This window comes from Vitis vinifera, chromosome 14, assembly GCF_030704535.1.
Source record: "Vitis vinifera cultivar Pinot Noir 40024 chromosome 14, ASM3070453v1".
Lineage (NCBI taxonomy): Eukaryota > Viridiplantae > Streptophyta > Magnoliopsida > Vitales > Vitaceae > Vitis > Vitis vinifera.
In genome coordinates this window covers 19,608,603-19,625,546 of record NC_081818.1, presented here as the reverse complement: position 1 = coordinate 19,625,546, position 16,944 = coordinate 19,608,603, and the positions used below count along the sequence as shown (strand labels likewise).

Here is a 16,944-nt window from a genome sequence, read left to right as displayed (position 1 = left end):
GGTTCCTCATGCAAAAGACACAGCTCTGGTCAAATGGTTCATTTCCTCGCATTAGAGATTCAACATATAGTCAATTCTCTAACCGGTGATGTACAGAGACTCCTTCAATTAGATTTCACTTTAATTCTCTCACTGATGCAACTTGCAATGGTTTAAGCCTCTCACTAAGTCTTAACCATTCAAGGTGATCTTTAACCTTGGATTACAAGTCAAAAGCTCGCAAGAGATAACTAATGGATGTCTCCTAGGAGTCCAAAAGCTTATCAAGTGTTGGCTATTCTAGAAAATCCTACCCTGAAGTCACCTACCAGAGGCTCGCAAGGGGTAAACTAGTGCATTTCCATGGTTGGAAATCACTTGCCTTACCAAGTGTTGGCCCAGGTGACTCCAAGGTGTTTTAAGTTAACTAAAAACATTGAAATCACTAAAGGATTTCACTTCCTCTTCATTACTAGCTAAAACCACAAAGCTTTGCATTCTTGCACTTGGAACCTTCCTCGGCAACCTTAGCTCCAAGGAATTAGAGGTTTAGTTACTCATTATCTGGGGAAAACTCCTCAGAGAATTCATAACTTAGAAATAAAATGAAAATACAAAGTGAGAAGGTAAGGCAGTAGAAAGAAAATAGACTTTACTTGCTTACCCAAATGTTTACAGAAGGAACTCCTCTTCGAGAACAGGCTCCCGAGAGGTATATATATCAACATAATATAAAACTAATTATTACATAGATATTTAATCTTTTTACTAACTTAAAAACTAAGGAAGTATGTAATTGGTGGTTTACAAGGAGTATTTTGGGATTTAGACAACAAAAATCTAATGGAAAATATTTCCCAATGTCGGTAGCAAACTTCGGGAGGCTTCAGGAACCATTTCGCAGGAGAAAAATGGTGTCTGCGAGATTTCGCAGACACCTAAGAGGGTTGCGAAATTATTTCGCAACACCAAGCTATCTTCACAGGGCTGCGAAGTTGGCTTCCACCTTGAGGTTCCCAGCTCCCTTCTTGCGGCATGGTTCGTGCATCGTCAGAAGGAGAAACACCTTACTGTACAAAAATGCTGCGAAATCACTTCGCAACAAAAGGGTGATTCCGCAGCACTTTGCAAAATGCTTCCTTCAGCTCGGAGTGATTGGCTTGTAATGGCTGCAACTTCTTCGTTTCAACTTCGAATTGCACACCGTTTGAAGCATTGGATTTTTGACTTCCTGAGCTTTGGAATGGTATATAACATGCATCATTTGGACTTCAGAAAGTGCTCCAAAAGTGGCTGCTACGACTGTCATCAAGAATATGCTTTATGGCAGATTCTCTTTGCTTTTTTCTCCTTGCAATCCGGATTCACTCTTGGCAAATGACTTCTAAGCTTTGCCCAAGATTCCTCATAGCTCTCCTCAGTCTTGACTTGCTTTGGTGATCAAAATACTAACAAAAACACCAAAACTTACACAAAGTGATCAAAATTGCTTTAAAGGATCCTTAACATGCCAATTGAGTTAAAAGGCCTAAACTACTACTCAAAAGTGTTTAAATGGATTAATTATAGGCTATCAAAAAGCACTTTTTGAGTAGTAATCAATTAGTAAGTTTAACAATATTCATCTACCTAGGTAAAGCTTGGTAAGATTCATTCCAATCACCAAATATCCTTATGATTGTTTTCTTCTTTGTTTCCCAAATCCTCTTGTAATGAACATTATAACCAAATTTATCTTTCACTATTTGATGTAATTCAGCAATTGAAATTGTGTGATCACTTTGGACTACATTTTGAACTTCTCGTGCAATGAATGTGGAGTCTAATTGTGAGTGATCTTATGATAGTTTATGGTAAATACAAGTGTGAGGACCTATGTACTTTGTTATCTCAAACAAACCATGAGATTTACGACGACATGCACGAAGCCTCCAATTACAACCCTCAGACCATTTTTTGCACTTTACAGGCCACATATTTAGCTCATATTCAATAATAATCAAATGTTAATTCCTACACATGGAATAACGTTTAACAACAGATTGTAAGTCCACCTTACTCTCAAACCGCAAACTCTTAAACAATTCATCTTATTCATTCCATAAGCTAGTGCATGCTATTAAATCCTTATCAGCCATGGGGTTAATTACATCCCAATTCAATTCTCTAAATATTGGGGAAGGGACATCATGTTCACCACCACCTAGCAATGATGCATCATTTTCTGTATTTTCATTATCCTCCATGTCCATAATATCCTTATTACATTATCTTCATCAAATAACTCCACATTGCCATCATCATTTTCAAGTAAAATATCAACATAATTTTCAACTGTCATTACAATTGAATCAGTAACTCCCGCCAAATCTACCCTAATTATAGGTTCTATGTCATTATCATAACTTTGCATATACATAGGGGAAGATGTGTTCTCTTCTACCATTTGTTGACTTGGACCTAGACTTTCAATATGCATTGGTGTAGTAAAGCTACTTGGCATGGGGTGATAATCAATTGAAGAAGTTTGACAATACATTTCAATAGTATTTGGAGGAGGAGATTGTGCGACAATAGTAAACATTATGCTCACATCACCATATTCTTGAATAGGCAAAGGGACATAATTAACAGTACTCCTTCCATTTGGAAAGGGAACTGGATATCAAAACACCATATTTAACTTAGTGTAAGTACGATTAATATTCAGAGTATGACACAATTTTGTTTCTAACTCATCAAATGTTATCATACTATTTATTGAAATACCTTTTTCAGGAGGACGATTATAATATACCCCAAATTCACAATCAATAATTTCACCACTAGTATATCGTAACACTATGGTGTAACCATCCATTATCAAACCTATTCAAAAAATCAACAAAGGAATATCATCATCAATAAACTTTATGATAATAATTGATATACAATATGTATTTTGCAAATCTATTTTACTAATATTATGGTGCATTGTTCATTACTATATCTTTATTTTCTTTTTAAAATGGATATTTAAATGCATATAATATAACATTTTAAATGTAAATTTACATATTATATAAGATAAATTCATAATTTTGGATAATGTTCTATTTATATTTCTTATATTTTAAGATTTTTTAAATAACATTATATGCAAAAAAATAATTCAATACTAACAACCATTACTAAATTTATTTATTTTATTTTATTATATATTCTAACATTTTAAAACTATATTTTTCTTTTCTTTTTTAAAATGGATATTTAAATGTATATAATATAACATTTTAAATGTAAATTTACATATTATATACATTGAATATTTAAATATATATATATATTATATACATTTAATGTTTAAATATATATTATATACCTTTAATACTCACGGTTACTATTTTATATTATACACAATTACTTTTATATATATATATATATATATATATATTATATACATTAAAATATCCATTTAAATAAATCAAATAACATTTTAGTTTTATTTCTACTTTTATTTATATTTTTATTTTTAACTCTCAATATCTTACAAGAATTTTTTCAACAATTGAAGACTAATATTAATTTTTTTAAAATATATAAGATAAATTCATAATTTCGGTTAATGTTCTATTTATATTTCTTATATTTTAATATTTTTAAATAATATTATATGCAAACAAATAATTTAATACTAACAACCATTACTAAATTCATTTTTTTTATTGTATATTCTAACATTTTACAACTATATATTTCTTTTCTTTTTTAAAATGCATATTTAAATGTATATAATATAACATTTCAAATGTAAATTTACATATTATATATATTTAATATTTAAATATATATTATATACATTTAATACTCACGGTTACTATTTTATACTATACACAATTACTTTTATATATATATTATACATTTAAATATCCATTTAAATAAATCAAATAACATTTTAGTTTTATTTCTACTTTTATTTATATTTTTATTTTTACATCTCATTGTTTTACAACAATTTTTTCAATGATTTAAAACTAATATTAATTTAAAAATATATATATATAGGATAAATTCATAATTTCAAATAATGTTGTATTTCTATTTTTTAGATTTTAATATTTTTTAAATCATATATTATGCAAAATATATAGATACATAATTATTCTATTATCATTTTTATTAATTCTCATTTTACTAATATTTATTTTATTTTTAATATTTAATTTTAATATTTTATAAAACGTATTATTTGATTGATAAACATAAGCAATAATAATATTATTTCATATTAATTAAATAAACTAATATCATTTTTATTTGTTGAAAGATTTAATTTATTTATCTTTATATAATGATAATTTATAAAAAATAATCTTCTAACAAAATTACCATAAATCCAATAAATTAAAAAAATACATAGAACAACAAATATCTATCATGCGTTACACAATAAATATGAAACAAAGACAAAAATATTACCTAGGAATAAAACAATATATCTTTTATTTTTTGAATGATTTAATCTATTTAAAATAATAATTTCCAATAAATATTATTCAAACAAATATTACATAATCCAAATAAATTTAAAAACTATACATTACAAAATAATTTGAAATAAAAATAAAGTAAAAATATTACCTTATAAGAAGCGTGAGCGTCGAAAGAAAGAGAGGAGATATGCTAAGAAATCTCTCAAAGAGAATAAGAGAAATATATAGAAGTGATGGAATGTGAAAAACTGATAAGTGAAAAACTGAGTTTCAAGTGGGGAAGATGGGGAAAATGAGAATGAAGAAATTTGAAGCTAATTTATATTGTAGGATGAGTGTAGTGTGTAGGATAGAGGGTGAACATTTGAATGTGTAAGAAGAAATGACATCAAACGGTCAAATTGGTGGAGTATTAAATTGGTGGAATATTTAAGTATTTCAGAAAAAATGACAACACATCTTCAAATTGGTTGAATGCAATAGGTAAGATTCTCCTATGGGCTATGAGTGTAGGAAACGATCTTCAAATTGATTGAGTGCAATTGTAGTGTAATAGTGTGTAAAGTGATGAAGTGTAATAGGTAAGATTCTCCTATGGACTATGAGTCTAATGCATTAGAATTGGGGATATGAAGCGTGTAGCGGAGGCCATAAAAAAGTTAAGTTCTACTATAGTGAAATTTTAACTTAAAGATTAATATTTTTAATCTTAAAATTTATATACTAAAATTAATTTAAAATTAAAAACAAAACAAAATTATTTAGTTTGTAAATAATTATTTAATAAATTAACAACAAATTTGTTTTTTTAAACTCATTTTTTCACATAAATTGATAGTATTTTTTTTTTTAATTACAAAGTGAAAGAAAAAAATAATAGATAAATATTATTTATCTTATATTAAATTTAGCAAATAAAATTAATTTATAATATATATATATATATATATATATAATAATTGTATGAGTATAATTAATTTTTTAATTCCAAATTGGATTTATGATATATTTTTATATTAAATTGTATTATTTTTTTTATAATATATCGATAATTAATTGTATTATAATATATATTAAATTTTATTCTATTTTTAATTTTTGGTGGAAATCGCCTTTTCAAGAGACGATTTCCAACTTCTTATTTTATTAGTGGAAATCGTCTCTTTTAGACACAATTTATCATTTTTAGTAAATTGGAAAGATGATTTTTTTTTTTTTTTTTAAGTGTCATAAATTGTCTTTTGAAGAGACGGTTTAAAAAAAATATATCATTCCCTCCTACCCGACAAAAACTACTGTAGATTTGAAATTATTTTTTCCACTACGGAAATTTAAGAATTATTTTTAAAATTACCATACTCTTATCAAAAATCCATAAAAATGTGAACAACTTTAAATGGAGCAACTCAAGTATTTTCTACTAGGGCTTTTTTTTAAGAATTGATTCATTTGTATTAGTGAGATGATGAATTGAGATTAATGCACTAAAGATTGTTACGAATAAAAAAGAATTTAATGATTTGAATGATTTAGTGATGAATCTTATTGAGCAAATTCTTAAAATGTATTTAGAGATCCTTTTAAATGGAGTCTATAAATTGTAACCCTTGGCCTCATGAAGAAAGATTCAAATAAGATGATTGAATTGTATCCAATGATCCAACTCAAGTACATGAATTTGAGTAAAATAATTATGATGTCATTAACAACTATATATTGTTTTTAGATTTAGGGGGTGTTTGATAAAACTTAATACTTATTACTTAATGACTTAAGTTGACTTTAAATTAAATTATGTTTAAATTGTTAACTTAAAACTTATTGCTTAATTTTTTTCTAATCTCAATGTCTAACTTCAATTTTGCATACAAGTGATTGAAATTTGATCTCAATGGATCAAATGCAAAGGTAGGTATCTAATCAATCAAATTTAGCATCAGACGTACCTAGTTAAAGAAGATCTAATGGAGAAATCAATTGACAATAGATATGAATGAAAATAAATTAAGTGGGTATTTGGTAAATCAACTTCACGATTTAATATGACTTAATAATTTAATTAAATTAAATAATCAAGTACACCAAATATGTTTAATAAAATAACTTAATATTACAATTTAATGTAAAAAATAGTTTTAAGTATTAAGTTAAAATAGTTAAGTTATTCTTAATCTCAAATCTTTTTTACTTTATTTATCTATGTTTAGTTAAAATCTATTTTACAATTATGACTCTACATTCACAACTCATCATTTATAGTAAATATCATTGTAGTTATCTCATGTATCTACGATACTTTAAATATGAATGTTTAAAAAATAAATTTACTATTTAAGATTAGTGAAAATATAAATATTAGTTAGAATTAATAATGATAAATATGTCAGGTTGATGATTTAAAATAAAATTTAACTTTACCAAACAACCTTTACCTAAAGTAAAAAAAATAAGTAATAAATTTTAAGTTAACAACTTAAGAACAATTTAACTTAAAGTCAACTAAAGTCATTAAGTAATAAGTATTAATTTTTATCGAACACCTACTAAGATAGAGATTTTGTACTAGAGAGAACTCTTCCACCCAATAGATCCTTAGTCCCCCTTGATCCTCTTTTAGATTAAGAGTCAATCAACCATTAATCATGGCATACAACATGTGTTTGGTGTATGAGAAAATAAAGGAAAATGTAGTGAAAAACTAGAGATCAAAATTCAAAAGTGAAGTCTAAAAATTATCCAAAAGACCTTAAAACTACCTAACTACCAATTTACCTATTATTCATAAAGGTGGAGTGGCACATGTGGCAGTGCCTTAAGAGTCTTAACATGCTACATCAACATGGAATTTTCTAGAATAATCCAAGAACAATCTATTATGAAATGAATTAGCACAATGAAGCTTTAAGTCTACACAATTACTTTTAGGAGCATTTTCACTAGATTAGGGAGTGAAATTACTCCACGATGGCCTAAACTATGCACAATAGCCTTGACACCTCTTTCCTAAGATAACTTTTCTATTCTAGAATGGTTTACTACATATGGGTGTGCTTTTAAGCAAATGCACACAAACTTCTCTTCCTATAATAATGCTCTCAAAATTCCACAATGCTCTGTAGCATGTTTTAGTTTTATATATATGGAGTTTTTTTTTTCATCCATTGCAACCTATTATCAACAATCGAAAACCTTCCCCAATTCACTAAATTTGTTTGGAGGAGTAAAAGTTATTTTATTAAAGTGTCTTTCCTCTTAACTTCTGACATGAAAACTCTCAAAATTGTCTTTTAATGCATTTTCACTATAAAGAAAAAGGTAAAGACAACGCTTTTTATGCATTAAGAAAAATATAAGATGACACTTAAAGCATCATTTTTTAGACTACCATGTTATGGTTGTAGATACATTGACACTTCTAGTGAGAGTCATCTTCTCATAACATAAACCTTGACACTTAGAAAAAACATCATCATTTATGAACTTTGGTGCTTGCCCAAAAATTAAAATAACATCATTAAATAATCACCAACAACATTGACATTTAAAAGATATGTCATCTTCCATCAATAGAAATCTTGACACTTTTCAAAAACAACATCTAATAGAAAAAAATCTTGACACTTTTTATAAACATCATCTTCAAACATTTGAAACCATGACACTAAAACTAAAAAAAAAAAAAGGTGTGTGTGAAATTTTTGGGATATTATTATTATTAAGCATCATCTTCTACAACTATATACTTGATACTAAAAAAATGTGTAATATTTTATCATTATTCATTTAAATCTCATATATTAGTTATTGGGAACCCTAGATTACTTCGTTCCCATGTCTTAGATCTCATAGGGTATATAAAAATATATCATAAGCCTTTTAAATCTATTGCAATGGAAATTAGGTATTCAAAAACAAATATTGATACCACAAAAATCATAAATCTAGAGAAAAAAACCACACACCTTTGTTTCAGATGTTCAAAAATCGATTCCAATCAATGTAAATAACTCCAAAGTTGTAATAGATCTTGTAAACACTATGATCTTCTGCCCATTGACTCTTTCTTGTGTCTAGGCACTGAGATGATGGAGATCTCAAGGATAGAGGTTAGGGTTCCATCTTTGGACCATAGAGAGAAAATGAGAAGACATGGAAACCCTAACCTCTAAAGGGGTATTTATAAGCCTCTTACTAAGCTTAAGTGACTTAAGCCCACCATGGACTTAGGTCACTTAATCTAACCCAAAAATGCTACTAATTGATTAATTAACTATACAAGGCCATAATTAATCAGTTAGCCCAAATTTAGAGATACAACTCACTTATCCTTAGAAAAAGTTTCATCACATAACTCCAATACGAATAATTTTTTCCATTTAATCTCACACTAATAGATTGAAGGGAATCATGTCATTCACTAGCCATGATAAATAAATAACAAATAGCCAACAAATCAAAAAACAAAAACAAAAACAAAGTGAAGAAAACAAATACGAAACCAAATAGGAAAAGAACAATGCAATCACTCACTACGATATCCCATGATCAAGCACGACAAAAAGGAATTGCATGAACAAACGAATATGGATAAAAAGGTCCCATTACAAGATCAATTTTGCTATGATACCATGTTGAAATCTACTAGACAATGCAATTTAGCCCAGAGGCTCCTATAACAACAGCCAGAGGTTCATCACACCTCTTTTGGGAACTCGTCGTCTTCAAATTGGATTATGGACTCTGGCGCCTCCCATCATGTTACTGGCGATTTAAGTAATCTTTCCCACCACCAGCCTTATGAAGGTCTTGATGACATTCTCTTGGGTGATGGTTCAGGCCTCGAAATTACTCACACTAGTTCTTCTAAACTCCCTGCTCCTTCTAAGTCTTTTTGTCTGTCTAATATATTATGTGTTCCCTCCATAAAGCAAAACTTAATTTTTGTCTCTAAGTTTTGTAAAGCCAACAATGCTTCTATTGAGTTTTTTCCTTCTTCTTTTGTTGTCAAGGATCTCAAAACGGGGGCGCGTCTCACTCAAGGGCGGAACAAGGATGATGTGTATGAGTGTCCTTGGCCTAACAAGGGAAACACAGTGGGTATCTCTCCTAAACAAGCCTGTGTTAGTGTCAAGACATCATTTTCCAATTGGCATCATCGTTTAGGACATCCATCATTTCGTATTTTTTAGTTTTTAATTCGCAAACATAATCTTCCAATTTATCCCACCGACTCATTCCACAATTTCTTTTGAGTCATGTTTATGTAATAAGAGCCACAAGTTGCCTTTTGGAGTTTCTTCACTTCAAAGTCATGGTCCTCTTGATTTAGTTTATTCGAATGTATGGGGGCCTTCCCCAATTGAATCAATTGATGGCTTTCGGTACTATCTTATTTTCATCGATTATCTTACAAAATATGTTTGGTTATTTCCTATGGCTTACAAGTCTGATGTTTACACAGTTTTTCCCAAATTCAAGTCTATGGTAAAAAAAAATACTTTAAAGCATCATTGGTAACTCTTTACACAAATGGTGGCACCGAATATAAAAGTCTTAAATCCTACTTTGTATCACAAGGTATTCAATATCAAGTGTCTCCCCCTTACATACCCGAACATGTAGGCTCTACTGAAAGGAAACATCGTCACGTTGTTGAAACAGGTTTGGCCATGCTCCACAAAGCTTCTCTACCTTTAAAATATTGGTCTCATGCTTTCCTTACTGCTGCATACTTAATCAATCGTTTGCCCACTCCAGTTCTTAAACATCAAATACCTTTTGAGTCTCTCTTTCAACAACTGCCAAACTATGATAAGTTACAAGCTTTTGGGTGCTTATGTTTTCATTGGTTGCGTCCTTATTCTGATCATAAACTTGAAAAACACTCCAAGCCCTGTGTCTTTATAGGATATTCCAACACCCACAATGCTTATAAGTGTTTAGACTTGTCTTCCAACCGTGTGTACATCTCTCGTCATGTCCAATTCATCAAACATCAATTTCCTCTTACCTCAAATACTTTGCCTACAGATCTTGACCAATTTGTCTTGACTTGGTCTTCGTGTTCCCTAGCTCTTGCTGCTATCCAACCTTCTTTTTTTGTGGTTCCCACTCCCTCCGAATCTTTCCTGCACCAAGGATCTTCTTCCACTACCACACGGCCTAATCAGGAGCTGCTCTCATCACGTTCTCCTACTAGTTCCAGTCCATCTATTATGACTTCAGCTCCTCTCTCGGTGTGTGATGCTACTCCAAGGTATGATCTCTCCTCTTCCTCTCTCCCTTTGTCTTCTAACTCCTCTAATACTTGCTCTCCATCTTTGTCCTTGTCACCACCTACCCAAACCCAAGGGTCCAATCCTCCACCCGAGCCATCTCATCGAATTGTAACTCGTTCTCAAAATAATATCCATTGTCCCAAATAGTTTCCTGGCTTTAAGACAAATTTTCATGTCACCAAACATCCACTTCCTGTATCCCTTGAGCCTACTACTGCCTCTCAAGCTCTTCAAGATCCCAACTAGTGTGCTGCCATGGATGATGAGCTTGCTGCTCTTGCTTGCAACCGTACATGGGTTCTTGTACCTCCTCCTTCCAACCATAACATTGTGGGGTGTAAATGGGTGTTTCGTATCAAGCGAAATCTAGATGGTTCTATTTCTCGATACAAAGCCTGTTTAGCTGCCAAAGGATTCCATCAACGCCCTGGGGTTGATTATCATGACACTTTTAGCCCAGTTGTTAAGTCAACCACCATTAGAGTTGTTCTATCCATTGCCTTGAGTAACGGTTGGCCTATTTCATAGCTTGATGTTAATAATGCTTTTCTTCATGGAAATTTAACTAAGGATGTTTACATGGCTCAACCACCTGGGTATGTTGATCAGGATAATCCTACTCATGTTTGTCACTTGCAAAAGGCTCTTTATGGTTTGAAACAAGCCCCTCGAGCTTGGTACACGGAGTTAAAGACATTTCTCCTCAACTTTGGGTTTATCAATTCTAAATCTGATACTTCATTATTCATCTATCAATGTCGGTTAGTCACAATTTATTTTCTGGTATATGTGGATGATTTACTTGTAACAGGAAATTGTTCTCAGTCCATTCAGAAGTTCGTTGATGCTCTTGCTCATCATTTTTCACTAAAGGATCTTGGTCCTTTGAGCTACTTCTTGGGAGTTGAGGCCATTTCCACTTCTGATGGCATGTTTTTATGTCAACATAAATATGTTTGTGACTAGTTGGCAAAGTTTCATTTGGAAGGCATAAAGAATTCTTCCACCCCAATGTCTTCAACTGGCCATCTAACTCTGAATGATGGTTCTCCTCCAACTAATGCTACTCAATTTCGGAGCTTGGTTGGTGGACTTCAATATCTCCAGCTCACTCATCCTGATATTGCTTTTGTTGTCAACAAACTTGCCCAATTCATGCATGCCCCCACTCAAACTCATTGGACTGCAACTAAGAGGTTGCTCCGTTACCACAAACATACAATACATTTTGGTCTCACTTTCCAACGACCACAACCTCTCCATCTTCAAGCTTATTCAAATGTCAGTCCACCTCTTGATCTTCGAGCTTATTCCGATGCCGATTAGGCTGGCGACCAAGATTCTTACAAGTCTACCACTGCTTTTGTTCTTTTTCTTGGTGGCAATCCAATCTCTTGGTGTTCAAAGAAATAGAAGACGGTAGCCCGTTCTTCAATAGAGGCCGAGTATCGAGCTGTCGCTTCTACCGTTGTTGAAGTCACTTGGGTTTCTCATCTTCTTTCTGAGCTTGGTATCACTCTTCAATAATCTCCTACTATTTATTGTGATAATTTAAGTGCCACATATTTGTGTGTAAATCTGCTATTCCATAGTCGAATGAAGCACATCGCGTTGGATTACCATTTGGCTGATGGTAATGGTTCTCTTAAAGTTTCTCATATTAACACTCACTCCCAGTTGGCTGATGTCCTTACTAAACCTCTCTCCAAAGGTCGGTTCCTTTTTCTTCGCTCCAAGATTGGCATTTTAGATGGAATTGTCATCTTGTAGGGGCGTATTGAAGCCCAATCATAGGAGCTATTCTTTAGCTGTTAGTTTTTTGTTGTAACATATTATTTCTGATGTATTCAAATGTTTGTTTTCATTGTAACTGACTTGACCACGTTTTGTGGGATATTTTTTGTAACCATTTGGGATGTTTATGATATATAAACCCCATTCAATGTGTTTAATTAAAAGATCATAATTCAGCAATTACTCCTCTTAATATCTTTCACATTAAAAAAAAAAAACAAAAAAAAAGGACAAACAAACAAACAAATAAACAAACATGTAGAACTGGTACTGTGCAATTTGGATTTGCTAAAACTTCATACTTTTTAAGATTTAAGATTACCCTTATGGCTAAGATTATCCTTATGGCCAAATAGTCCCTCGGGTGGTTTAACTTTTGGAGAAAAGATGGTTTAAGGAGTTTCCATGCATAACTAGTGTGTGCATTGATCATATATGATGTATTCATTTTTGCATCATAATTGATCCCTGGATTTTTCGGACCATATTCTATCCTCCACTTCTTTCTAGGTAGTTTCATACCCAAAAAACATATTTCCACAACTAGTTGATGTCTTATGTCTATTAAAATAAATTCAGGTGTAAGAGAACTTTTTTTTTTACAAATTATTTTATATTATTTTTCTATCATTTTCATATAAAAAAATCTGTAGACAATTTTTATGATTTGAAGAATTACTTTCTATATATAAAATAGCCCTATTCCTTTTAAGATAGACGTTTCACAAGAAATTGGGATGCAAAATTTGGAAAAGGATCTCAAGGTAAGTCTCTCTCTCTCTCTCTCTCTCTCTCTCTCTCTCTCTCTCTCTCTCTCTCTCTCTCTCTATATATATATATATATATATATATATATATGAAAGATGCATACTGCCTAAATCATTTCGATAAAAAATATCACAACATGCATGCAAAAATTTCCGGCCAGCACATACACACAAGAAATTTAAAAAGATGGTCTCCATGATCTCGTAGTTTTTTACATTTTTTCTTTGTTTCTTTTTTCTTTTATGTAAATCACATATCCACTGTGAGATTGATTGTGCTTGGGATTTATTAACTGAATACATCCTAATCTAAGTAGTTTCATAATAGAAGATCCAAAATTTTCAAATAGGATTGTTGTCCGGGCAAATACTCATCCTGGGTGACCATCATGCCGTAGCTACGTTAAAATCAACTTCTCCTTGGACCCTTATTCATCCACATTAGTTATATAATATCCATCTAAATTAGTACTTGGCTAGATCTGGTATTTCCTCTCATCTACACATTGCATGTAAAAATTTTCTGACAGTATAACAAAAGATCTTGGGCATGTCTTATAAACAAGTGCACAGACCACTTGCCTTGCCAGAATCATGGACGGAAAATTATTTGGTACTCGAAAGAAACTCACACTCAGTCACATGCTTCATAAATATTATTGTAAAATGAGGATATTTGTTCCAAATGTATTAAGAAAACTTATTCCGCGAGTCTATAAATAATACTCATTCATCTTCAAATTTTTGCTGCTGGTGACCACTGGGTAGTGAATAGAAATATATAATTGCTTGGACTCGGACAAAAACAGAACTCAAGTGATAACCATGGAACGAATATGACAACCATACTTTTACAACTCTAACTCTTGAAACCCTAACTAATTGCTTTGGGTGTGAAGGTCTTGATGAGGTATGGGGGGGGCCAAGGGTAATGATAAAGTTGTGAATAGGTAAGTGAAGCCGACAGTAGAGAAAGTGATTGGTATGGTGATTGATAAGATCCTGTACGGCTTAAAACTTCTTATTGGCAACCACTAGCCTAGGGGTTCCACCTCTTTGAATTTTCATTTTCTTATTAATGGTCAAATGTACGTAGTTCCTCAGTGAATTAACTAGGACAAGTCCTGCATTCAAACCGACGATTATTGTCTCCCCATGCCTTGTCTTTATTGTTGTCTGTTTATGACGTGGCCAGAGGGGAGTACACTGCACTTGTCAAGCTTTTGTTGAATCTCACTGATGTTTCTTTACTCTCAATTCATTATTCTGGGTGATAAAATTGGCAAAAAGATCTTCCACTGGCTTTGAAAGAGGCGGTTCATATACTATATTTCATTCCTACATGGTACATTTATTTTCTGGGAAAAACTAAAAAAACAAACTTACTTGAGACGACTCAAATGTATTGAACCTTGAAGAATCTACCGCAGCCTCACTCATGCACATGGACGTTTTCTGATCGTTTAATTTCTTATTCATATACGTTCACAAATGAGGAGGGGAAGGTTGATCGGACCTCTTGTGAAAAACTTGAAGGGCAGCAATGAAGGTATGTCCATGTAAAACCAAGCAGAAATGGCGATCTATTAGCTAGCTACACTTTTAAGCAAGAAAAACCTGATACAAAGTGAATTTTAGATAGCAATACTAATGTCCATGCCATTAACCAACCAAGCGAAACCCCTCGGTTCATACCTGAACTTGCATGCTAATGAACTCGGAGAGAGAAACCATTTGTGATCACCAAATGTGGCATACTTTTGGAAGTTAAAAGTGATGGTGATCAAACCTGGTGATGATGGGCTCAGTCCCAGCCAGCTCCAAATGGCTGACATCGAGAAAGGGATCGGGTAGTTCAGGGAAGAGATCGGGAAGGTCAAGAAATGCGTCATCATCTTCTGTTATTGGTGAAGTTGATGATTCTTGAAGGATATTAGATCTCACACTAGGACCTGAGGAGTATGGACCCATTAGCGCGGCTTGATGAGGTTCATGGCTTCTTGGGTAGTGTAAGGTGGCCGCCTTGACAGCTGCAGCTCTGATATCTTTTGGTGAGGCGGTGGTCGGACGGGGGAGCCCTTGAGCCAGCTCAGGGAAATTGAGATAAGCTGTGTGACCTTTAAGACTAAGCGAAGCTACATCATGGGCCAGAGCCGCCATTTCTGCATTGGGAAAAGTCCCCAGCCATATTTTTGAATTCTTCTTGGGCTCACGAATCTCCGACACCCATTTGCCCCAATTCCGCATTCGTACTCCCCGATACGCCCTGCCCTTCCCATCATTCACTCTTGTTCCATCCTTGACCTCCTTCCCACTCTTACTACTAGTTCTCACAACTTGGTTTCCCCTAGTTCCTTGTTGTACCGTGACAGGTAAGGGAACCTTTGTGGATATCAGGGTAGAGGAGGAGGAGGAGGAGGGGGAGGAGAGGGAGGGTTTTTGATCCTCAAACTCTATATTGGGTTCTTCTTGTTCCATAGGGAGATAGAAGTGGGTTAGGGTTCTTAGATCTTAACACAGGGGCAGGTGCTCTCTTTATCATCCTTTTCATCAATAACTAAAAAGGTGAACGTTAAAAGCTATGGTCCCAAAGAGACAAAACGGGCCCCTTAGCCTTTTGGCTGTATTCTAGCCCTATCATAAATTGGTTTTCAAATGATGGATAGTTTGGCACCATTTTCTGCAGCCCTTTGTTATTTGGTCCCTCTCCAAAATTCATCAGCTAACCATATATGATTGATTTAGAGCATCTCTTCATTTCTTACTTTCCCCTTTTTCCACGCAGTATGGCATCTTCCTATGAATTGTGATTGAGGGCTTGGTTGGTGGGGCACAAACTTTTGCCTATCGTCAACACCATAGCTAAGGTTAGTTTCAAACTGTATATCTCAGATGAAAGGTGGCTTCAATTCATTAGTCGCTTGTGGGCTCCCTGCCATGCCGCCCTATGACATCCCCCGTGGCCACTTATTTCGGCTGGACTTATTTCATCATATCCCTCTTTGAATTCTTTGAAAAAATAGAAGAAAAAACTTGAAAATAAAATTTCTTTTTGATTAAATGAACACCCAGATGGAGCCATATAATTTCCATGTCGCGCTTTTGCTGAAGAAAGCATAATTCTGCAGAAGAAGCCAATGAAACTTTGTTCCTCAGCCTTTCATTTGTCGGTCCAACTGGAGTCCTTAATTAATTATTGGGAGCTCTCTTCTTTCAGTATTCCTCCTTGGCAACAACCAAAGACATCCTAAAATCAATGAAATGCTGGATGGATACATTAAAGGCCCCCCAGTTTCATTGAAGTATAAACCTACCTGTGGGTCATTCTCATCTAATGTAAGGGCCGGTTTGGTGAGAGAAATCATTGGAATAGACTGATCGAAAGGAAGTAGCTTGGGTTGATGTAATTGTAAAAATGTCTCAACCGAAGATCGTGTACTGAAGCCTCAAAGTCTAAAATTTTGATTCGATGTTCAACACAAAGGAAAAAAAAAAAATATATATATATATATATATATATATATATACTGGTTTTGATTTATTAATTTGAAAATATATGAAAAAAAAAATAAGGTCAAAAGTTTATAAACCGACTTTTTAAAATACATGTACTTTTTTTCATATATCAAATTATTACTATTATTTAAATGATGC

The 16,944-nt window shown here is 32.7% G+C and overlaps 1 protein-coding gene across 1 annotated transcript; it reads right to left on the bottom strand.

The window, feature by feature from the left end:
• Window positions 1–14,589: 14,589 nt before the first annotated feature.
• Window positions 14,590–15,831, bottom strand: LOC100249652 (ethylene-responsive transcription factor ERF038). The gene is made up of 2 exons (XM_010662082.3): window positions 14,986–15,831; window positions 14,590–14,907 (listed from the first exon to the last, which is right to left on the bottom strand). Exon 1 carries the CDS (start codon window positions 15,766–15,768, stop codon window positions 15,058–15,060), a length of 711 nt encoding a protein of 236 aa, XP_010660384.1. The 5' UTR covers window positions 15,769–15,831; the 3' UTR covers window positions 14,590–14,907; window positions 14,986–15,057.
• Between the last annotated feature and the right edge of the window lie 1,113 nt (window positions 15,832–16,944).